At 44.4% G+C, this 24,354-nt stretch overlaps 1 protein-coding gene and 1 non-coding gene across 3 annotated transcripts in view; one reads left to right on the forward strand and one right to left on the reverse strand.

Moving 5' to 3' along the window:
• LOC142584652 (hydroxylysine kinase) overlaps window positions 1-24,354 on the reverse strand; it is a 496,032-nt gene that overhangs the window by 433,707 nt on the left and 37,971 nt on the right. The window contains exon 2 of one of the 2 annotated variants that reach the window (XM_075694800.1): window positions 19,121-19,279. In XM_075694800.1, coding sequence (XP_075550915.1) covers window positions 19,121-19,255 — 135 coding nt within the window. In that variant the 5' untranslated portion in view covers window positions 19,256-19,279. The remainder of the gene's footprint in view (window positions 1-19,120; window positions 19,280-24,354) is intronic. The other variant, XM_075694799.1, reaches the window with a different exon arrangement.
• On the forward strand, window positions 9,162-9,235 carry TRNAS-GGA (transfer RNA serine (anticodon GGA)). Its single transcript has one exon. It is a non-coding gene; the product is annotated as a tRNA-Ser (tRNA).

A 24,354-nucleotide genomic window follows, 5' to 3' on the forward strand; every position in this document is an offset into this window, starting at 1 on the left:
GAACAAATTTCTGCATTTCAACTATACACAATATGTGGTTTATTCAATAAAGGACAAGAAACAGCTTATTTGCAATGACACACTTATTGCAACATTTACCAACAAACAGGCAAGAAAAAAATATCTACAGACAAATTGTTCAATTTATTCGCATGCCACTCTGGGTATAGCATTCTGCTGCTAACACAAGGCGAGGGGTTGAATTGCCAGCCATGGAAGTCGCATTTCGATGGGAGTCATAGGCAAAAAAAAGCTCTTACACTTAGATTTAGTTTGCAGGGCATTGTGTAATACCACTTATGAAAGAATGAAGAGAGCGAAGAGACTTTTAACAGCAGTACCTCATTTTTCATTTCTTTTTTATTTCCTTAAGCACCCCCTGGTTTTACATAAGGGGTGGGGTTAACATGAGAAAGTAAAACATTGTTTTTCATAATGACAGGTGGGATGTAACTTTTTCTAGGAAGGTTGATGGACAGGTGATGGCTGCAATTTCATGGGGAAGGTCGTTCCAGTCGCTCGCTGTTCGGAGGAAAAATGACTTGAAAAATGTAGTCGTACACGCACGTTGGCGTGAGACCTTCAGCGGATGACCAATTCAGCGAGACGTGCGTGATGGCGGTGCGCAGATGTATGGCTGCTGTTTGAGCTGGGAATAATAAAATTTCTGAAATAGGCACAGGCTAGAAATATGGTGACGGAGGGAAAGACTGTAAAATTGGGTCTGTAGCTTGAGAGATGAAACACTAATATAGGATGAGTATGAGCAGTGAATGAAACGGGTGGCTCTGTTTTGCACAGCTTCTAATGAGTCAATGAGGCAAGCTTGCTGTGGATTCCAGATGGCGGATGCATACTCAAGTTTTGGCCTGATTAATGATTTATAAGCAAGTAGCTTTACATTTTGAGGGGCGCCGTGAATATGACGTTTAAGAAAGCCCAGTTTTTTATTCGCAGATGATATTAGCTTGTTACGTGCTCGCGCCATGACAAGTCATTGCTGATAGCGATGCCGAGGTAAGCATGGGACGGGACGAGTTCGACAGGACAATCGGAAATCTTATAAGTAAGTAAATGCGGGTTGTGACGACGATGAAAAGACATGAGCTTGCACTTATTGGGATTAAGTGTCATCAACGAGTGATTGCACCATGATCGAATGCGGTTAAGATTGTCCAGAAGGGATTCTTGATCAGCGGTATTAGTAATTGGGGCATAAATAACGCAATCGTCGGTGAACAGACGGACATGACAAGATAAATTTTGTGGTATATGCGGCAGATGAGGTAGATGTGGTAGATGGTAGACCACATGCTACTCTTATAAGAGCAACGATAAGGAAGCAAATTTCTGTTAGAACAGCTAAGTTAAACAACAACATTTTGAAAGACAGGAAATTCCAGGTGAGAATTGGAGATACATTTGGCCTACCCGCACCAACAACATGGGAATACTAAAAGAAGTACTACAGCCTATGGTGTACTACAGTCTATGGGAAAGCAATCTTATACAGAAATCAAGAATGATGTAACAAGCTCTCGACAACACTGCAGACTTTCTTGGCCAGTCTGGCCTCCCGCTTTCTGATAAGTCAGCTTACATCGACGTCAGAAAAAAAGACTAGTATCCAAACCTACACCAGATTGCACATTGTGCTACATGTAGTTGGACAAATATACCCGCAAGTCAACATCCGCAAATGCTCAGCTAGTGTAAGACCATGACGGCAGAGCCAACACGTGGGTGAAACAATTCTGCCATGTCTCGATGCAAATTCTACACCTAGTGAAAAGAATAATCTTGAAATCATAGGGGGTGGACGAGTGGATACTATGGAAAATCGCAGGTGCTGTGCTTGTGCTTGTTTCCAAGGTATTGCACAGTATGAATTACCAGCAGCGCACAAAAATGACAACTCATCGAATATAGGCCTCAGGTAATAACAGGTGTTTCCAACTTTACCATGCTTGCAGACCTCTATGAGAAAGAGCAAAAGAACAAGCACCTAGGCAGAGTAGAGTCGCAGCCTGCAGCGCAAATTCTTTGCCTCAAGAGCTCAGAATCTGGTCCCAAGATACTATGCCAGCTAGCATATGAGATGCAAAGACGACTACCACTCCCTTCAGAACAACCTCGGGAGCACCTGAACTTGAAACACAACAGGTCTATACTGTGCAATATGGGGGAAAACAATTAGGCTACGGGACTATAGACAACTGCCAAACACAGAGGAGGTTGCTAATCATGAAGATGCAAACAAACGTCAGGCACGTATAGTACGCTGATGTGGCAATAGCAGTGTAACAGTAGTACGACACTACGTAAAATTAAACCCCATATAAGTGAGTACCATTTTCGGTCATCCTGCACCTAGAAAAGCTGAACTGAAAGCAATCAAAGCAGCACTTTTAGTGCAAATTGCACCCTGCAAAACAACCTGCACACCTGCATGGTTTCGCCAAACTGTCGGGGCCTGTACATCACACGAGATTGTCGAGAAAATCAGGAGGTTGACATGCGACTTGCAAGCACATGGCCAAAAATTAAATTACAGTATACATGGTCATGCAGATGTTCCAGGACACAAGGGGGCTTATAAGCCCGACATAAGAACTGTAAGCTGGACGAGTTGGTGCATATTCATTATAAATAAAACGCAACAGACAGACGACGGACAAGAACGAAGCGCTCTGTGAGTCCACTTTATTCTTGTCCATTGTATTTCTGTTGCGCTAAATTTAATGAATTCATGAGGCTGCGCAGGAGAAGAATGATACCTCCGCCCAAGGGCCTGATTTCACATCGAAATCCATGCGAGCGCGAGCGCGCGCGGCACACACACACACACACACACACACACACACGCACACAAATGTTGCAAGGGTGCATAGAATGAAGCAGTATTAACAGGATGACACTAGAGATAGATGATGACTAACTTTCGAATAAGGTTCGTTGTAAAAATGTGGCGATTTATACAAACTATCAGGAAAAAAAGATATCTTTCACGGCTAGATAAAACTTGGGGCTTGATGCGGTCAAACATAAATAAAGGTGCTACAGAAAAAAATACAGAAAAATTCCAAGTGCAGGAAAAAAATCATTACAATTGCCAATCCTGCATGCCCGCACCTTTCAAGAAACACTGTTCTTATTTCAATAGACAGACACGACAGCTTGCTTATGCAAGGACACTCTTCCAGTTGCATACCAGTGGAAAAAAATGAGTTTCTTGGAAGGTAGCCACATGCGCACTTGGTGATCACAGTGTTTTTCCCCTGGACTTGTGTATCTATATGTATTTTCTCCCGTTCCACGTTTTTATGTTTAGTTTCATCAAGCACTAGTTTTTATCACGTTTTATTGCTGTACTACTTCCTGGTAAAATTTATAAATCACGGCTTCTTTACAATAAATATTTTACTTAGAAGTTAGCGTACCCTGTTCTTACTGCTTCACACTATGCATTTTTGCTACATTGGCCAAATAAAAGATTTTATAAGGTACACACAAGCATCATAAGGGCCATTAAATGACTTGTTGCAGTCTAAAAAATAAAGAATAACCTGGCTGCAAATGGCACCAGAGAACACATAGGACGAACAAGAAAACCGAGATGATCTAACAGCCAAAAGTTTAATGCACAGACCGAGTAAATGCTGGCTGACAAGCAATAAACCAAACATACACAAAAAGGAGAAGCAAAAATTAATTTGTGTTTCCTGAAAGGAAATGCATCCATTTCTAATGGAGGCCATGCTGACAATATTCTCCCAGCATTTTTAGATCTACAGTTTCCATAATTTCTCTAAGCAGGCGATCTGCACAGAATGCTAGCTTCTTCCTCTACAATGCACGCTCAGACGTCGAGGATGCATCGTAGAGGAAGAAGCTACCATTCTGTGGAGATCGGCTGCCTAGAGAAATTATGGAAGCTGTAGATGCAAGGACACTGGGAGAATGTTGTGTCAGCATAGCCTCTGTTACATTTTCAGAGATGGATGCGTTTCCTCTTAGGATCTGTATGGACGCAGATCAGATTTTGCTTCTGCTTTTTGTGTAACTTCGATTTATTGCTTGTCGACCAGCATTTATTCGGCATGTTCAATAAACTTTCATTTGCTAATACACCTCATGATCGTCTTGGTCTCTAGCAGAAAGATGTTCATTCTTTTTACAGCGAAGCTGTATATGCCTAAGCGAAACACTCGTAGTCCGATCACAGAAACTTTACTGTGGGTGTATGAGCCATTGTTTAGAGGTGTGTGAGCCATTGCATTTGTGTTACATGATGGACGAAGAAATTTTTTGTTGGGTAGACATAGAAGTGCTTATGCATTTAAAACATACATTTATCTATGTATTATTGCAAGGAAGGGACACAGAGGGGGACGGGATTAAGACAAGATCATGATGTCACAATTCTCACAGAAAAGGTGTGGTGGGCCATTGGCCTCACCGATAGTGACGTCGTTTCTCTCTCATAGCAGAGCGCGCGTGCAGCAGTCTCTCTCCGACATCATCCCATTAGGTATAAAAATATGTCCCTTTATTTAATAAATGAAATGTGCCGCCCCAGTGTGTCACTTGAATGAATGAATAGAATTTATTGATAGGAAAGACAGATGTCGACATGAGCTAGTGCGCTCTAGTCTGCTACTCTGCACTGGGGAAGAGGGAAGGGGAGTGAAAGTATTGGGATGGATGATGATGATAATAGAAGTGGTGAGTGCTTATGTACATGAGACAGTTGTCTCGCTAGAGCCGCTCGTCGAGCTTGGTGTCCTGCAGAAACTTCAACAATACTTTTGTTGCACGCATCGAAATTGCAGTGTCAGGCCATGGGCCGAGGATAGCTTCCTCCGACAGTAGTTGTCTGTCAACGCTGGCTAGGAAACTGTCTAACGTCCTTCTCTCCAGCATATACGCTGGGCAGTTGCACAGTACATGTTGCAGTGTTTCGGGCATCTGGCAGTGTTCACAATCAGGGCTGTTCGATTGGCCGATGAGGTGTGCGTAGTGACGGGTGAAAGCAACGCCGAGCCGAATCTTGTGTAGCAATGATGTTTTGCTCCGTGTAAGCTTCGGGGGCAAACAGAATTTACCGTCTGGGTCAATCATATGTAGACGTCTGTGAATGTTGTCATAGTGGGCTCTGTAAGTTTTTGTAAGGTCCTGCATGAGTGCCTTGATCATGGAGTTGGTGTCAGGTCGCGAGTAGGCAATCCGTACTTCATGAGATGAAGAGGAGGCCGATCTTGCCTCACTGTCAGCGAGTTCATTGCCAAAAACTACAGTGCATAACCGAGTCATAAATGCTATGGTTAAGGCATTACAAAACACATATGCGTGACATGATTCAGAAAAAACATTGATGGACTCGCTGTATGAACACAATGAACCACTCATTGCCCTTTCCATAATGGTGATCTTGCGAAGCGCGGTTTGTGGCATTCCAAATAAACAATGTGATAAACTGAAGCCAAACGTCTGCGTAACCTCGTTAGGAAACACAGACATTACCAATAATATAGAAAGACTTGAATAAACCGTCGGAATTCACCCAGTGATAAACACAGGGACCGAACATTTCAGCTTCCCTAGTTTACCATTTGTACAGGGTGCATGGGCAGTAATGTTTTCTACTGTTGTTTGTTAAGTATTTTATAATATTGTGCCTGTAAAACCCGTTGGGCTAGTTGGTGCATTGTATTCGTGCTGCTTTTTGCTGGTTTTTTCTTAATGTTGTGCCCTTCTTCCTCTTGTAACTACTTTTTTATTCCCCCTCACCTAATACTCCAACCTTGCAGCCTGCGAGGCATATAAATAAGTACATAAGCACGTGTCATTCGTTCATCTGCATACACCTCGCACCATTCCTTGCTCAACAAACGTCACTGTGCTGATGTCTCGCAGTGTGCATGTACATTAGCTGCCGTTTGCATTTCGGTATACATTGTGAACAGTGTCGTGCATAAACATTACATGACACTAAGGTTACGACCTGTGCGGTGCATAAGCAAACGTTGCAAAAGATGGCATGTTGGATTGTTGAACATAAGACAAATTGTATATATCGCAGTTACTTTAACAGCATTTAATTGATCCCTTGACAAAAACTTCACTTCGCTTAGATTCTAACACTTGCACTGAATCTGCAGCTTTTTTTCGCTTATCAATGTGGTAGTTACTGCATGGCCACATTGTAGATTTTAAAACAAAGTTCAGTAAATTCGTTTGTTGCAATATGAAAACATGCTCTGATCACTGCGATTGCAACATCAGAACTTGATACAAACATGCACACTATAGGATGCAGACAAATGCTCAGGACAAACTCCAGAATGTTTGCATCCTAATACTTATGAAAGTGAACAGTTTCATTCCATGGCTGTCAATGAGAGAGAGAAAGAAAACTTAATTGTGTTCATAGAACAAAACGAACTATATGAACTATATGAACACTATATGAACTGTGTTTGTTGAAGGATGGTGGGCAGATTGTAGAGAAACTGGCCACCCTGTATACGCAATGCCTCAAGACTTCGAGCGTACGGGAATCTTGGAAAAACGCTAACATAATCCTAATCCATAAGAAAGGGGACGCCAAAGACTTGAAAAATTATAGACCGATCAGTTTACGGTCCGTTGCCTACAAGGTATTTACTAAGGTAAGTGTAAATAGAATCAGGAACACCTTAGACTTCCATCAAACAAAGGACCAGGCAGGATTCCGTAAAGGCTACTCAACAATAGACCATATTCACACTATCAATCAGGTGATAGAAAACTGGGCGGAATATAACCAACCATTATATATAGCTTTCATTGATTACGAGAAAGCGTTTGATTCAGTCGAAACCTCTGCAGCCATGGAGGCATTGCGGAATCAGGGTGTAGACGAGCCATATGTAAAAATACTGAAAGATATCTATAGCGGCTCCACAGCCACCGTAGTCCTCCATAAAGAAAGCAATAAAATCTCAATAAAGAAAGGCGTCAGACAGGGAGATACGATCTCTCCAATGCTATTCACAGCGTATTTACAGGAGGTATTCAGAGACCTGGATTGGGAAGAACTGGGGATAAGAGTTAATGGAGAATACCTTAGTAACTTGCGATTCGCTGATGATATTGCCTTGCTTAGTAACTCATGGGACCAACTGCAATGCATGCTCACTGTCCTGGAGAGGCAAAGCCGAAGGGTGGGTCTAAAAATTAATCTTCAGAAAACTAAAGTAATGTTTAACAGTCTCGGAAGAAAACAGCAGTTTACAATAGGTTGTGAGGCACTGGAAGTGGAAACGGAATACATCTACTTAGGACAGGTAGTGACTGCGGATCCGGATCATGAGACTGAAATAATCAGAAGAATAAGAATGGGCTGGGATGCGTTTGGCAGGCATTCTCAGATTATGAACAGCAGGTTGCCATTATCCCTCAATAGAAAAGCTTATGACAGCTGTGTCTTACCAGTACTCACGTACGGGCAGTAACCTGGAGGCTTACGAAAAGGGTTCTACATAAATTGAGGACGACGCAACGAGCTATGGAAAGAAGAATGATAGGTGTAACGTTAAGGGATAAGGAAAGAGCTGATTGGGTGAGGGAACAAACGCGAGTTAATGATGTCTTAGTTGAAATCAAGAAAAAAAGAAATGGGCATGGGCTGGACACGTAATGAGGAGGGAAGATAACCGAAGGTCATTAAGAGTTACGGAATGGATTCCAAGAGAAGGGAAGCGTAGCAGAGGGCGGCAGAAAGTTAGGTGGGTGGATGACATTAAGAAGTTTGCAGGGACAACATGGCCACAATTAGTACATGACCGGGGTAGTTGGAGAAGTATGGGAGAGGACTTTGCCCTGCAGTGGGCATAACCAGGCTGATGATGATGATGGAACAAAACGCATTGATAAGCTCAGAGATATAGTCATTGCTTAACACTTTGGAAATGAATAATTGTAGTTTGTTGTCGACACTGAAGCAGCCTTCCGACAGCAAGAAAATGAATCAGTTTCCCCAGCTCAGAAAATTGAATTGCAGATAATGGAAGCAGGCATAAAATTCTGCCAATATAATCTGTTCAGGAATACCAAATTGGAATAAACATTGAGACTTTCATTCGTACTTTCTCTGGCTGAGCAATCTAGTTTGAAATGACACCCATAAGCATGTCGTAACAAAGTTGATCTAGTACAGGTTAAATGCATGAGTAGCTTAAGAAATCTGGATGATTGCTATAGATTACAGTAAAGAAACTACAAAATCCAATAGCATTAATAATATAATAATAATTTATTTCCACAGAACAGGCTAACCGTGAGCGGTGCGCGAGGCTGAGCAGAAAGCTGAAAACTCTATGGCAAGTGCACCTGCCATGGGCCTACGATCCTGCATTAGGGATAGCGCGTATTGATATGCTGTTCTTGTTAGAAGTTCCAAGTATATTACCAGAGCGAGGCACAGTACAGCAAAGTGGACGAGAAGCGGGTCTTTTAGAATGCTATGTTACAACGTAGAGGTTTCTATAAAAGTGACGGTAACTGCTCAAAACATTTGTTGCGTCGGCTTTTGCGCCTTGAGAAATATTTAGAGAGGACTCCTATACATATATTCACAGCGTAGGCACGGCGATGGACAAACCAGGCTAGCGCTAAGGTTCACTTTCACAACACAATTCTCATATCACGTCCAGTAATCACACAGATCATTTGCGTTTTTGTTCAGGGGCACATGCGGGCTTTCGGGTTGGTGCTTGTTGTTGCGTTTGGTGCAAGAACATGGCTAGGAGCAGGCACTAGATATGCGCAATGACGAACAATGTACACACATTATTTCTGAATAAAGGGAAAATCAGACATCCACCCGTTCGTAGCAACCACCACAAAGGAAACCCATACGGGTTCCTCGAAAGAAATAGCCTCATAGTTAAAGAAAAATTCGTCCTGGTCCGGGACTCGAACCCGGTATCACCGCCTTTCCGGGGCAGCCACTGCCATCTGAGCCAATGAGGCGGCTAGCAGATGGCAGGGCGAAGTCGAATTTGTCAACAACACGAAGCAAAGACGAGTGTTTGACGTAGTAGTCCTGCGGAAACCCGCAAGGGTTTTAGCAGAATTCAGAACCCACAAATTCGACTTCGCCCTGCCATCTGCTAGCTGCCTGGTTGGCTCAGGTGGTAGAGCGACTGCCCCGGAAAGGCGGTGGTCCCGGGTTCGAGTCCCGGACCAGGAAGAATTTTTCTTCAACTATGAGGCTTTTTCTTTCGAGGAACCCGTATGGGTTTCCTTTGTGGCGGTTGCTACGAACGGGTGGATGTCTGATTTTTCCCTTTATTCATTAATTCTCTCCACCTTGCGGGTTTCCGCAGAACTACTAGGTCAAATACATTATTTCTCCAGAAGTTGACGCCGAGCACGGGTATCGCGAGGATCTTGTTGGGCTGACACGACGACTTCGTGGCAGCCGAATTCCGAATACTGTATATGCGCTGAGAGAAACTATATGAACTTGTCGACTGGTCATCTTGTAGATTGTTGCAGCACATGCAGAAAGAAACGGTCATAGAAGGCAGATGAGACAACACACAGCGCTGAACCACCTGCGAAAAGCTGCTTACGTGCGCCATGTCGCACTGAACTTTAGAAACCGCCGTTGCGCACTCCAAAACAAATCTTAGCACGTTTATAAATTACTAAACGTGCATATTATTTGCTCCCAATCAAGAAAAGTGAGTATTATATTGAAGATGTTTTATTCATTACAATAAAAGAATTATGCAGCGTGTGCGACGACACCTGGCAGCGAGCAATCCTTGGCGTCGCACTAGTCGCATTGTTGAGATCGCGATCATGTGAAATGGGCCCTCTAAAAATCGAATTGCAACGCGTGCGACTGCACCGATTTTCGTCGTTCCAGTCGCAGCATGTGAAACACCACGTCAAAAGCGAATACCTACGCCATAGCACGTGAGTAAATGAAGTCACGTTATACCAAAAAGAGACTAGATGATTGTGAAACAGCCTATGAAACATCTGAAACAGCATGTGAAACACCACGTCAAAAGCGAATACCTACGCCATAGCACGTGAGTAAATGAAGTCACGTTATACCAAAAAGAGACTAGATGATTGTATTAGCGGTATGGTCCTGTACAGCAATGAACATCGATTCTTTGCGTATAAACTGCGAAAAGCATGCACTCTGTCAATTCCATTACATAGCTATCTGGTCTGTTTTTAGCACACAGATCTGTTTGCACACACTGGCAAAATCTCTGGATAGACTTAGTTGCGAATGTCACTCTATCCACTCTGGTTGTTTTTTTACCCCGGTGTGGGTTGTTTTCTCACGTGTGCCGAGGCACTGTATGTACTTGAATTGTTCAGGCTATCCGTAGGTGTAAAGCCCATCAGGTTCGTTTTGGCATTGCTGTGCACGAGACATGCAGATACCTAATGACATCATTTAAGAATTCAGTTAATCCGTAGGGAAGATTGGGCTGCATTGGCGTATGTATAAATTAATAGCATTTGTAGAACTGAATAACCTCAATTGATTGATTATTATGTTGTGTATACATTTCAAGAAAGGTGTACCATAGCCAAAAGTGCATAGCACAATACAAGGGCTCTTATACATGATGTGCAGAATCGCATAGCCAGGTTCACGTAAAGATCACCGCACAGTACAACAAAACTCACGTTCTCGATTTGCCTCTTGTTCTGCTTAAACCACCAGTGTCCCACAAAACAAGTTCATAATAACGGCATTCTAGTAATAAACATTCAGGAAGTACCCAATCACCATAAAATTGCAGATTCAGTGCATTAAACACAAATACATATAATATAATAATAATCTTTATTCAGTATAGTTAAAACAGTATACAGAACGGAAGCGCCGAAGCCACAAGAGAGCTTGTGCGGCGACAACCGGCAGCCGCGGCAATCTACGCGCCACACCAGAACTCCATCAGAAGCTGGTTGTGCATTTGGCACAACCATCACACATTATCAAAGATGCACTGATAATATCAGTACATATTAAAGGTTCTCTAACGCTTGAACAGCAACTCTCAGTGTTTTGCGGGTGGACTAAGAAAATACATCGTCCGGTAGTTCATTGAAAATAGCAGGAACATAATAGCGTCTTGTTGCTTTACCGTAGTGAGTGCGCACTCTCGGTTTAAGATAACGAGGAACATGTCTCAACGGTACCGGTTTCGTATTTATGTGCCTGTATGCACTGCTCCAAAAATATTTAAGTACTACGATTTGTTTAAAAAGATTCTCAAAAGAAGGCAAACCGGCTGTTCTAAAGACACTGCTGGGCAAATTCTCCTGTGGCATGTAGAGGACGCTTGTAGCGATGTTTTTCAAAATCCTATTAACTCGACATTTCCATGTGAAAGAGCAGTTAAAAAAACAACACATACCGTATCTTAAAACAATATACCCCAGAGCCTGGGCGATTAGTTTTCTGATAGAAAAAGGCATCATGGTTTTTAAATTAAACAACAAACATGCAACACTTCTAAGTTTCTTACAAATGTGGGTCAAATGAGTATGCCACGTCAGATCACTGTCTATGTGCACACCAAGATACTTAACCGACTGGACGCTAGCTATAGGTTGACAAGAGCACAAAGAGCAATATGAAGGGTGTAAATATATGGAAGCGACGCATGGTACATCTTTGTGCGGGTTACGAAAACAGACAAGTCTGGATTTGGTGCTATTTATTTGTATTAAGTTTGAGGCAAACCAATCACTAACTTTTATAGCGTCCTCTTGAAGGTTAGCCAGGGCACATGAAAACTGAGGGTTGCTTGACACTAGTAAAGTGTCATCGGCATAAAGGAATACGGTGGATGCTTTCACGTGGTCACATATATCATTCACATATAAGTTGAACAACAAAGCAGATAAGATAGACCCTTGCGGGACACCGCACATCAGATTTACCGCGTCACTGCAGATAGGCCCAAACATGACTACTTGTGAGCGATTGTGAAGATAGTTTTTAATTAGTGACAAAAAAGGACCCCTAAATCCATATGAATACAGTTTAGAGATTAAAATTTGATGATTTACTGTGTTGCTTTTTTTTTTACGTCCAAAAGAAGCCCAAATGCCACCTCATTGTTTTCCAGGCTTTGGTGCAGTAAATCAGAGAGATTATCTAATAGCACCTGTGTTCCAGACCCACTAACATATCCGTACTGATTCACACTCATTAGGTCATGTTTAGCAACAAATGCATTCATCACAGAAAGTACGTGTTTTTCTAAAATCTGGGATATGCAGGAAAGAACAGAAATAGGGCGGTAGTTGGCAATATCATTCTTTTTCCCACTTTTGTACAGAGGAACAACGCGAGCACTCTTCAGTGAATCTGGCCATGTACCAGTTGCAATTATGCCGTTTAAAATAAATAGCAGAACATGTTTCAGAGCTGTAATGTTTCTTATCAGATCAGCTATGAAAATGTTGTCAAGTCCGGCGGATTTATTACGTTTCAGACTAGACAAAATGCTGAAAAGATCAGATTCTGTCATTAGAGGAAGGAAGGCTGATGGCGATACACTGTTTTTAATCTTTGTCGAGCTCAAAGTGTGGACTGCGACCCGTTGCTCAGCCGAAAGTACGTTATTGAATTCATTAGCCAAAATAGGCGACACTACACCGAAATTATGCTCCACTGCTTCTTGGACGGACAAGCGTATGTTACCACGTAAATGGTTTATCAGAGACCAAGTGTTCCTTACGTCGCGACCAGTGTTGTGAAACTGCTGTGCAAAGAACTTCCTCTTTGATAAGCGGATAAGCGCAGTTGCCTTATTTCTGATGCAACGATATTCTGCTCGAAGTTTGTCATTTTTTTGGCGCCCTGCGGCATCGAGACCAGAAAGTGTCCTTTTCTTTGATAGCAGCCAGGATTTCCGCAGTCAGCCACTGGCAGTCAATTTTAAGTTTCTTCACAACCAAAGTTTTTTTGCACACTTTCTATATTTCGCCTAATGTCCTGACCAAGCTATCGTACGCAGTGTCGTTAGTGTTATGATGAGTAAATGAATCCCAATCATATTCAGTGACATAATTATCGAACTTTTTTTGGTCTAGAATGGTCACAACACACCTGGTAGAGTTAGCGTGCTGCATAGAGTCTGTTTTCATAAGGCGACACGCAATGTAATAGTGATCTGCCAGTTTCTGTCTGATTACAGCTCCGGACACTGAAGAAATGTCCGACGCACGGACGTTAGCGTGGTCAATGCAAGTAGTTGTAATGCGATTATTAAGAAATTCTTCTCTAGTAGGATCGGCGACATGTGGTTCAATGCCAAATTCTGCGAGTACTGTTAAGTAACTTTCAGTGCCATGGCGATCACCCTTCATCAAATCGATATTGATGTCCCCTATCATGCACACGTTTTTAGCAACAAAGTTGGTTTTCAGTATAGCTTGTAATTCTTCAATAAGTCCCAACACATTTTGACTAGGAGGTCGGTATATAGCAAGAGGATAAAATGAAATACCACGACAGGATACTTCAAAGGCCATGACCTCCGCTGTGCCGAAGGAAACGGTAACCTCGGAGATCATCAATGATTCCTTGAAGTATACCGCAATGCGACCACCCCTGCTGTTGTTGCGTGTAATGAAATAGGCATGGTAACCGGGAAGCATAAATACATCGGTTAGAGTGTCGGTAATGTTAATTTCCGTTAATACAAACACGTCAACAAAGTCACTGAGAGCACAGGCCGTAACCGCAAATTGATCCCAGTGTTTCCTTATGCTCCGAATATTAATGTGAAGAATGGTACAAGAACAACCCAACGCTGGCTGAAAGGTCTTAACAAAGGAGTCGAAATCTGGAAACGACATACTCTTTTGCGAGGAACTACAAATCTTAGGCCATCTTATCAATGTCGCTTACAGACGAGATTTTTAGAGCAGTAGCACCCTCGGTCTTCCTCGCAAATATTTTCCCATTTCGCACCCAGACAAATTTAAATCCCTTTGCTTTGCCTTGAACCCTAGCCCTCCAAAAAAGTTCACTGTTCGCACGAGTCAGGTTCTCACTGAAAAAACGTCAGGAATCTGTTTGTTTTAGGCCAACGCCCTGAGTCGAGCCCTTGCCGGCAGCCATTTGTCTCGCAAGTCTGGTGACGTGAATCTAGCCAATACCACCGGTATTTTTCCCTGGCCTCCTGATAAGCGGTGAACATCACATACCTGTTCCGCCGTATGGTCATGCAAATTAAGCTTCACAGCCAGGTCCGACAAGACTGCCGGCAAGTCCTCATTTGCCGTGACCGGTAATCCGCTTATTTCCAGGTTAGCTCTGCGAGTATACTGCTCACTGTCATTTAGTTGCGATTGTAAGGGACTGATCTGTTTTGCCTGCTCAGATACAGTTTCCTCAAGGCAAACCACTTTCTGATCAAGTCTCATCGTTGCTTGCGAGTTGCTATTGCACTGTTGAAGAAGCTTGTCGTATTGTGACGACATGAACGTGACTGATGCTTTTAACTCAACAGTTGTGGTCTGCAGGGACTGACAAGTGAGCGTCAGCTTATCAACGTGTATTGGTATCAGTGCAAGACTGTCAATTGCGTCTTTTAGACCAAGGATAGCTGTCAGCTTGTCTTCGAGGGAAGATAACCTTGCCAATATGCCTGAAGAGCTGTCCTGCGACAGCTTCCCAGAAGCGACAGTGGCTCTAGAGTCTCCGCGACATGTACGACAACGCCATTTCTCACGTTTCGCAGACCCCATTGACGTGTATGTCGACTCAGCAATACCAGAACAGTGCTGCCCAAAATGATAAGACAAACTGCATTCCGCACAAGTAATGCTACACTCATCTTCAAAAATCGCATTGCATAAACCACACTCTGCACTGCTATCAGTCATAGTACCCGATCAAACACTGGACGAAAAAACGCTTTGCAGTCAGCGGCGGAAAAAAATCTATATATATGTATATATATATTCAGCTCACCTGCCAACAAACAGAGTAACATTCAGAGCACTGCAACAGATTGCCGCTGACTGCAGGGTTGAAGTGGCTCGCGTAGCCTTTTGTAGCTTCTGCAGGCTCCAGTAGCGCCTTCCGGTGGGAACTTTCTTGTCCTTTGCTCGCGTGTTTCCCCTGGTATGAAGCGGTGAACAGCAAGGGCCTGATGATAGTGCAATCTTGGTGACGGTGATAACTTGAATAAGGTTGTCGCTCCGTCCCTCACTTCAAGACGCACGGGTGGCCATCCGATGAATGCTGCCAACAAACAGAGTAACATTCAGAGCACTGCAACAGATTGCCGCTGACTGCACGGTTGAAGTGGCTCGCGTAGCCTTTTGTAGCTTCTGCAGGCTCCAGTAGCGCCTTCCGGTGGGAACTTTCTTGTCCTTTGCTCGCGTGTTTCCCCTGGTATGAAGCGGTGAACAGCAAGGGCCTGATGATAGTGCAATCTTGGTGACGGTGATAACTTGAATAAGGTTGTCGCTCCGTCCCTCACTTCAAGACGCACGGGTGGCCATCCGATGAATGCTGCCAACAAACAGAGTAACATTCAGAGCACTGCAACAGATTGCCGCTGACTGCACGGTTGAAGTGGCTCGCGTAGCCTTTTGTAGCTTCTGCAGGCTCCAGTAGCGCCTTCCGGTGGGAACTTTCTTGTCCTTTGCTCGCGTGTTTCCCCTGGTATGAAGCGGTGAACAGCAAGGGCCTGATGATAGTGCAATCTTGGTGACGGTGATAACTTGAATAAGGTTGTCGCTCCGTCCCTCACTTCAAGACGCACGGGTGGTCATCCGATGAATGCTGCCAACAAACAGAGTAACATTCAGAGCACTTGAACAGATTGCCGCTGACTGCCAATATGAAACATATATTTAGACGGAGAGTCTCAAGCTTCCGTGGACATACGCTAGAGCAACCCAGCTTGCCGCCCGTCAGGAGAACGCACATTTGCAAGCACATTCCGCAAACTTTTACACTTCCTTCGCAATACTGCTGTTAAATTCCGTGCTGCTTTTCATACATGCACACCATGCCGCCTATGTTCTAGCTAGGAACCTGCGCAAGCGATAGGGAGGAGTACGTGCCGTAGCGCATTTCGAAAGCGATCCGTGCTAGCGCGGCAGACCGCTCGCCATTCTCGCGAAAGAGACGTTTATAAGCGGCTCTAGGCTTTGAATACATTATAGGATAAGGTATTAAAGTAGAATGTACGTAAAGCGCACAAGCATCGGCCGTCGACACCTGTTTCCCTTTTCGTTTCTCTCTCTCTACGAAATCAATTAAAATAATGCGGCAAGAAGGTTAACGATTACGAGGCAGTGGTTAGTACCACAGCTTGAAAAGCCACTTGGGAAGCTTTAATGGTGGCCATGAAGTAGCGTGTCTGCCAGCCATACGGCCCAAGGTTTGTTTGCAACAAACCCTGGACCATGGTGTGGCTGGCCGACCTCGTTGCAACGTGCTTCTTTATTCTCTTTTTAGCGCGACAGCGTTAAGGGCGCCGTGCGGCGGAAAATCCGGCGCCGGCATCCGGCCCACAGCGCCGGAACGTCCTCTCGGCAAAAAGAATTTCGAACCACCCATACGCAGGCCCTCCATGTGGTGCAAGGAAGTTAATGAACTAATTGAATTTCTCAAGCTAAAATAAGCCAAAAATCGACAAGTACACACACGCAGCCTACACACAACCTGCATTCGTGATAGCATCGCATTGTAATTTCAATATGCGAGAAAACATAATTGTGCTAAGCGAAAACTCAAACCCCTTTTCCAGCGTTTCTACCATCCATAGCCCGGCCACGGCGTCCGCCATGTGCGCGCACCAGCGCGCGAATATCTTGGAGGCCACAGAGCGGCGCGCCCATTTTCTTGCAGCCCCTCCAGATGGCGCTCGCCTCCACCGCATCACGGTCTACGCAAGAGGCAGCGTTTCTACCAGAAAGAATTCGTTCATAGCGTTCGCGGCCAGCGTTTCTCGGTAAAGATTACGGTTGCATGCGCTGCAATTGCTAGGAAGCGTGAGAAGCAGTAAGGGATCTTTTAATGCTATCGCGTTCCACCTTTAAAGGTGAAGCGTCCTCCAATTTTTTCCGTTTTCTTTTCTTTTTATCTCTCTGTTTCTTTTTTCATCAGCGTCTCCGATGCGACAAAAACACTTTTACCACTTTGACTTGAACATCGAAAATATCAGCAACTAAAGCGTCTTCACGACCGCTCGACAGCCGATTCTAATGTACCATTTATTCTGCTGTTATTACATGAGCTCTGAAGCCCACGTAAGAACGGCGTAAGAAGCTTATTTAAGCGCATGACCCAACGTTTCGATACGTGTATCAGTTCGGTAGCAGCGCTGATGTTTCATGTCGTCTTGTCTTCTCAGATGTAGTGGCGAAAAGGCTTTTGCCACGTCAGGCATGCTGTCGCAGGCAAAAATAGAAAAGAGAAAAGCACGAAAAATGTAGGTATTTCGAGTATTTAGAACAAGTACGTAATGTAGCAATCGAAAATTTGTCGCGATGATAAAGGAACGACTGACTTGCGAGAGTTTATGTACATCTATATTAACAACTGACTGAAAACCGCTAGCATTTCTGTCGCATGATTTCTGCAGATCTCGGCATTTCCACGCTGTAAAAATGTTTACACTCTTAAGGTTTTTTTTCGTAGCACTGGTGACCCCCTAACCGCTAAGCCTTGCAAAAATTTATAGACGACAACGGAGCTCTAACTAGGCGTACGACGACAAATGACGTAGTTGAAAGCTACGTCATCATTCTGAGAGCCTTAAGGCCCAACCACTGGCAGGTGTCGGCAAGCTTCGGCATGCGCCAAAGCGTCAAAAGTGTCGATCGGAAATAGGGTGAAGCGTGACGACGCTAGAAGTTCAGCGACGCAAGGCGAAGCCTCGCCTGCGCGCACCAATGAAAGGCTGCAACGCGTTGACGGCGTCAACCAATCGGAGGCTACGAAGCCTCCGGCTGTTATGCCTATGATGGCCGCCTATGAAGGCCGCCCATGTGAAGACACCGGCACCAGGGATCGTCCGAGTTCTTTGGATGCATGACGCGCGAGAGTGTTGCTGAAAGACAGTGCTGTAAAGCAGGCCGACAACGACACGACCGACGACCGTGGGTTGCGGCAGTGCGAACTGCGTACGACCGACTTCGAACGACGCCGAGAAATTCAGCCTGCTCACTGGGTTCCGCCGATCTCAATACGATCGTCTGCTAAAACAACCAACCGAATCACGATTCCCGCAATGTCTGTGCTTGGTGTATGTGTATTTTGTTGCGCTCGAAGCGAATGGAAACATGCTTCCGAACTACGAAGTCTGGATAATCAGCACTCGCCTACCGCCAATGTTGTTTACGTTCTGCGTAGGCCTAGCGCGTCCGTCGAGTTCGTAACTGGCGAGTGAATGAGCCCAGCTGAGAAACTCTGTCGAAAGAAATTAATTTTCAGTTCCGTTTGTCGCTGCAGCGATTTAAAATGTGGCCTTCCTGACTTCGTGTGGTGTGTGATGTGGTGAATGAACCGTGTGGAACTTCGGGTGGTCAACCGCGGCTTGGTTCGTGTGGTCTCAGGTGACTCAAGTTTAACGGGCGACCTCTGCGCTGTTTCCAGTGGCAGAGATAACTTGACAGAGCGAAAGACACTAGTAGCAGAACAATGGAAAGTACGTATAAATCATGCAATCCGTTTCAGCTGACAGTGCGCTCTTGCATTCGGCATGTGAATCCAGTTCAGGTTCGCGTAGCGCACGAAAGTAGGAAGAACATAGACAAATGAAGAGCGTCCCTGTCCTTCCTGCTGTCGTGCGCTGCGCAAACACCGCAGCAGTATGCTATCTGATGTGCAGTGGCAGAGAGGGAAATCCTCAAATGTCTATTAGAGCGGTTCGGGTTGGTTGTTCCAATAAGCCCCCAGTCTGTGTTTGCTTCCAAGATAGCGGTAAAGATAATTGGCTTCTGTTTGGTTGCAGTTCAGCTGAAGACTCAAAATAACTGTTCACGTCCAGTTTTCGTATCAGTTGCGGTTCTGTTCAAAACCATCATGCCTGCCTCAGAAGCCGTCTCTAACACGCCTTACTTGGACTTTGAAGTTCCGGTCGTCGTAGCTGATTAACTCAGTGACGGTGTGGGCGGCGAAGCCAAATTCCTCCCTGGTCAAAAGGGCGGCCCGCTGAACGTCCAGCCACGGCTTGATCGGCTGCTCCACAAACATGTCCCTGCAGAGGGGCGCAGACGGCTGTGCCAACTTTCTCTCTTACCGCTCGCTCCTATTTCTTAGCGCACACATTGTATAATAAATGTGAAATAAGGTAAACGCTTAACGCTTCTATTTCTGTCCGCAATTCAGCATCTATTTCTTTAAAACTAAAGCAGGACAATATAGTCGCCGTTTCACAAGTCATATTTTGTAAGCGTTCTAGAAGTTATATCGCTACATACCCCCGAGTCTTATACCACATCTAAAAGCTAAAATGTTATACATTAAAATGACATAAATTAAACACTTGGACGATTTCTCACGCACTCTCCTGGGTATTCATGTGCTACTACTACAACTAACCCTGCGACAAACCCTGGGACTAACCCTCGGACAATTAACCCGTTAGACAGCGCCACCACTCAGAAACCTAAGCGGCGGATGTGGAACATCCTTCCTGCCGCAGGCATCACGAGTACCTGTTCTTTTTGGGTGAAGGCAACTGCTCAATAAACCCACACATGCTACTTGAAGGCATCAATGTTGTCGGATTGCAGACACACGTTATGCAATAACCGAAAACAAAGAAGATTAATTGAGGGCACAATTTTATTAATCATATCAGAAGAAGCCAACAAACAACGTCACGGAGGCCAAGACAAGCGAAATTACTTGAACTTACGAAGTAAATTAAAGAGGAGGAGGAGGAATAAACTTTATTAGTTGAAATGAGCCGACGGTAAAATCGTCCGAGGTGGGCGGCGTCCCTAGTCCAGGATGCCGTGGCTTGACCAGCATCGCCTGGTGAGCAGGGCCAAGCTATGAGCTCAAGTAAATTAAAGAAATAGTAGATTAATGGAAGTTAAAGTGGATGGAAAAGCAACTTGCCGCCGGTAGGAATCGATCCCACGTCTTCACATTACGCGTACAATGCTCTGCCAATTGAGCTACCGAGGCGCCGTTTACCCATACACATTCTGGGGTATTAATGTGTTACTTCTAGAACTAGAATACTCCCAGGGTTAGTTACAGTAGTAACACATAAATCCCTCAGAACGTGGATGGGAAAACGGCACCATGGTAGCCAATTGGCAGAGCATTCACGCGTAACGCGAAGACGTAGGATCGATCCCCACCTGCCGCAAGTTGCTTTTCCACCCACTTTAATTTCCATTAATTTATCATTTCTTTAATTTACTTAGTACAATTTTCCCTGTATTGTTTTTGGTGTCTGTTTGTTGGCTGCTACTAATATATGTCTCACCATCCCAGGAATCACGAAGAAAGCTAACATGCTGTCGTTTGCCCAAAAGTAGGTCACATTAGGACATTTACATGAGGTGCACAGTGGCCGCGTACATGTTTATATCGATGACTCAGTCACACCTACAAGCTAAGCTGCCGCTGTGGTGAAACCAGCAAGATACGTCAAAATACAGCTAAAACATCATATGTATCATCAACGACAGCTGTAAGCTCTACGTGCGGCTCTTCATTTTATTAAGGAGGAATCCCCCATGCATGGTCAATCTTCTGTGATTCCAATGCAGCCCTACAGAGTGTACTCTAAGCACTACGCAATGGATCACATGTGCAGCTCGCCGCAGAGATCCGAGAAGTCCAGGATCACATTGTTGGTCAGATTGTGTGCGGTTAGCGCCCCACTCTCCTGTGGAGAAATATTACACAATCTGGTCTCTCTCTCTCTCTCTCTCTCTCTCTCTATATATATATATATATATATATATATATATATATATATTGTCACGTGGTGGTGACGTAGAAGAACACAGTAGCAATACTGTGAACGACAAAACTAACTTTTATTGGGCGAACCTGTGCCCACAAGACAGGCTACACTTATAGCACAACGATAGCGGCGAACACGGTCGGCGATCGTCGAAAATCTGACCAGCGGGTCAAGCGCGTCGGCTTTTATACATGAGTCGTCGAATGTGCCAGAGTAATCCTTGGGACCCGCGTGCCTTCCACAAAGTTCTACACCATTCGCGTCAGGCGATGAAATCAGATAACATATGGTTCGGCGACAACAGACAGCGGATAGAAGCATCGATAACTTTCCAGAAACTTCGGATACATGCAGGCGCGTCCCGCGCTGTGAAATAACATTTGTTAGGCGGCAAAACTTGGTCGCCCGATAAAGATAAGTACACGTGTCAATATATATATATATATATATATATATATATATATATATATGCGTTATGAGACAAAGCCGGCAATATAACTAATATGAATGAGGTAGTTCAAGTGGCTGAGGAGTTCTATAGTGATTTATAGAGTACCAGTGGCACCCACGACGATAATGGAAGAGAGAATAGTCTAGAGAAATTTGACATCCCACAAGTAACGCCGGAAAAGTAAAGACAGCCTTCGGAGCTATGCAGAGGCGGAAGGCAGCTGGAGAGGATCAGGTAACAGCAGATTTAACACTCGCGTGACACGTGGCAGGGGACTGTCTCTACGTTTCTGCAGAAACACTTGCACTTGCTCAGATTTGAGGGTCCGTTCATCATAAGGAATTCTAGGGAGCTAATCGCATTTCTTCGTGATCAGAAAGGCTCGAGGGAACCGTTGTTTTCGTATTCCATTGATGTCATTGGAGGTTCAACAACAAGCGTAATCAACAAGCGTAAGACAGCTGACATAAGGAAGTATAATATGGATAGAATTGAACATGCTCTCAGGAGCGGAGGAAGCCTAAAAACAGTGAAGAAGAAACTAGGAATTGGCAAGAATCAGATGTATGCGTTAAGAGACAAAGCCGGCAATATCATTACTAATATGGATGAGATAGTTCAAGTGGCTGAGGAGTTCTATAGAGATTTATACAGTACCAGTGGCACGCACGACGATAATGGAAGACAAAATAGTCTAGAGGAATTCGAAATCCCGAAGGTAACAGCGGAAGAAGTAAAGAAAGCCTTAGGAGATATGCAAAGGGGGAAGGCAGCTGGGGAGGATCAGGTAACAGCAGATTTGTTGAAGGATGGTGGACAGATTGTTCTAGAGAAACTGGCCACCCTGTATACGCAATGCCTCATGACCTCGAGCGTACCGGAATCTTGGAAGAACGCTAACATAATCCTAATCCATAAGAAAGGGGACGCCAAAGACTTGAAAAATTATAGACCGATCAGCTTACTGTCCGTTGCCTACAAAGTATTTACTAAGGTAATTGCAAATAGAATCAGGAACACCTTAGACTTCTGTCAACCAAAGGACCAGGCAGGATTCCGTAAAGGCTACTCAACAATAGACCATATTCACACTATCAATCAAGTGATAGAGAAATGTGCAGAATATAACCAACCCTTATATATAGCTTGCATTGATTACGAGAAAGCGTTTGATTCAGTCGAAACCTCAGCAGTCATGGAGGCATTACGGAATCAGGGTGTAGATGAGCCATATGTAAAAATACTGGAAGATATCTATAGCGGCTCCACAGCCACCGTAGTCCTCCATAAAGCAAGCAACAAAATCCCGATAAAGAAAGGCGTCAGGCAGGGAGATACGATATCTCCAATGCTATTCACAGCGTGTTTACAGGAGGTATTCAGAGACCTGGATTGGGAAGAATTGGGGATAAAAGTTAATGGAGAATACCTTAGTAACTTGCGATTCGCTGATGATATTGCCTTGCTTAGTAACTCAGGGGACCAATTGCAATGCATGCTCACTGACCTGGAGAGGCAAAGCAGAAGAGTGGGTCTAAAGATTAATATGCAGAAAACTAAAGTATTGCTTAACAGTCTCGGGAGGGAACAGCAATTTACAATAGGCAGCGAGGCACTGGAAGTCGTAAGGGAATACATCTACTTAGGGCAGGTAGTGACGGCGGATCCGGATCATGAGACGGAAATAATCAGAAGAATAAGAATGGGCTGGAGTGCGTTTGGCAGGCATTCCCAAATCATGAACAGCAGGTTGCCGTTATCCCTCAAGAGAAAAGTATATAATAGCTGTGTCTTACCAGTACTCACCTACGGGGCAGAAACCTGGAGGCTTACGAAAAGGGTTCTACTCAAATTGAGGACGACACAACGAGCTATGGAAAGAAGAATGATAGGTGTAACGTTAAGGGATAAGAAAAGAGCAGATTGGGTGAGGGAACAAACGCGAGTTAATGACATCTTAGTTGAAATCAAGAAAAAGAAATGGGCATGGGCAGGACATGTAATGGGGAGGGAAGATAACCGATGGTCATTAAGGGTTACGGACTGGATCCCAAGGGAAGGGAAGCGTAGCAGGGGGCGGCAGAAAGTCAGGTGGGCGGATGAGATTAAGAAGTTTGCAGGGACGGCATGGCCACAATTAGTACATGACCGGGGTTGTTGGAGAAGTATGGGAGAGGCCTTTGCCCTGCAGTGGGCGTAACCAGGCTGATGATGATGATGATGATGTCATTGACCTATTTTATTCCATTCCACAAGACAAATTGCTATGCGCCATTAGGGATTCCATCGATGACTACGGCCCAGTTGCCTTTCAGAACGCATGTGGCGTAAGTGTGGACGACTCTTTAGAAATTCTTCATTTTTATCTGGCATCGACCATCGTTAATTTCGAAGGAAAGAACTTCGTCCGAAAGCGCCGAGTGTGCATTGGTTCCAGTATTGCCCCTTTATTAAGTGATATATTTTTATCATATTGTGACAAGCGAATTGCTGAACGTCTTGACACAGCCTACTCGGCTAAGATTTTTATATATGTTGACGATTATGCCATCTTTTTGAAAGGGGTAGGGGAGGGAGGCAGTTCAACTGCAGTAAACCGTGTTCTTGAAATTTTCCGAGAGAGCGCCTTTGGGTTGAGTTTCACTTTTGAGTTGCCTTCGCATGGATGCCTGCAGTTCCTGGACATTTGCATTATAATTGCTGCATCCCAGCACGCTTGGGATCAAAAAAATGTATTTTAATCTACCAGTCTGCTCTTTCGAAGCTTGTAAAAAGGGGAATTGCGATAAACTGCCTGCGTGCTGCTCTTGATAAGTCCTGCCAGCATGAAATGCAACATAGCGTGGTCTTACAGTTGAAAAGACTGCACAACGCGGGATTTCAGTATTGACCTCGGTGCTAGGAACCCTTGAC

Source organism: Dermacentor variabilis, chromosome 6, assembly GCF_050947875.1.
Source record: "Dermacentor variabilis isolate Ectoservices chromosome 6, ASM5094787v1, whole genome shotgun sequence".
Lineage (NCBI taxonomy): Eukaryota > Metazoa > Arthropoda > Arachnida > Ixodida > Ixodidae > Dermacentor > Dermacentor variabilis.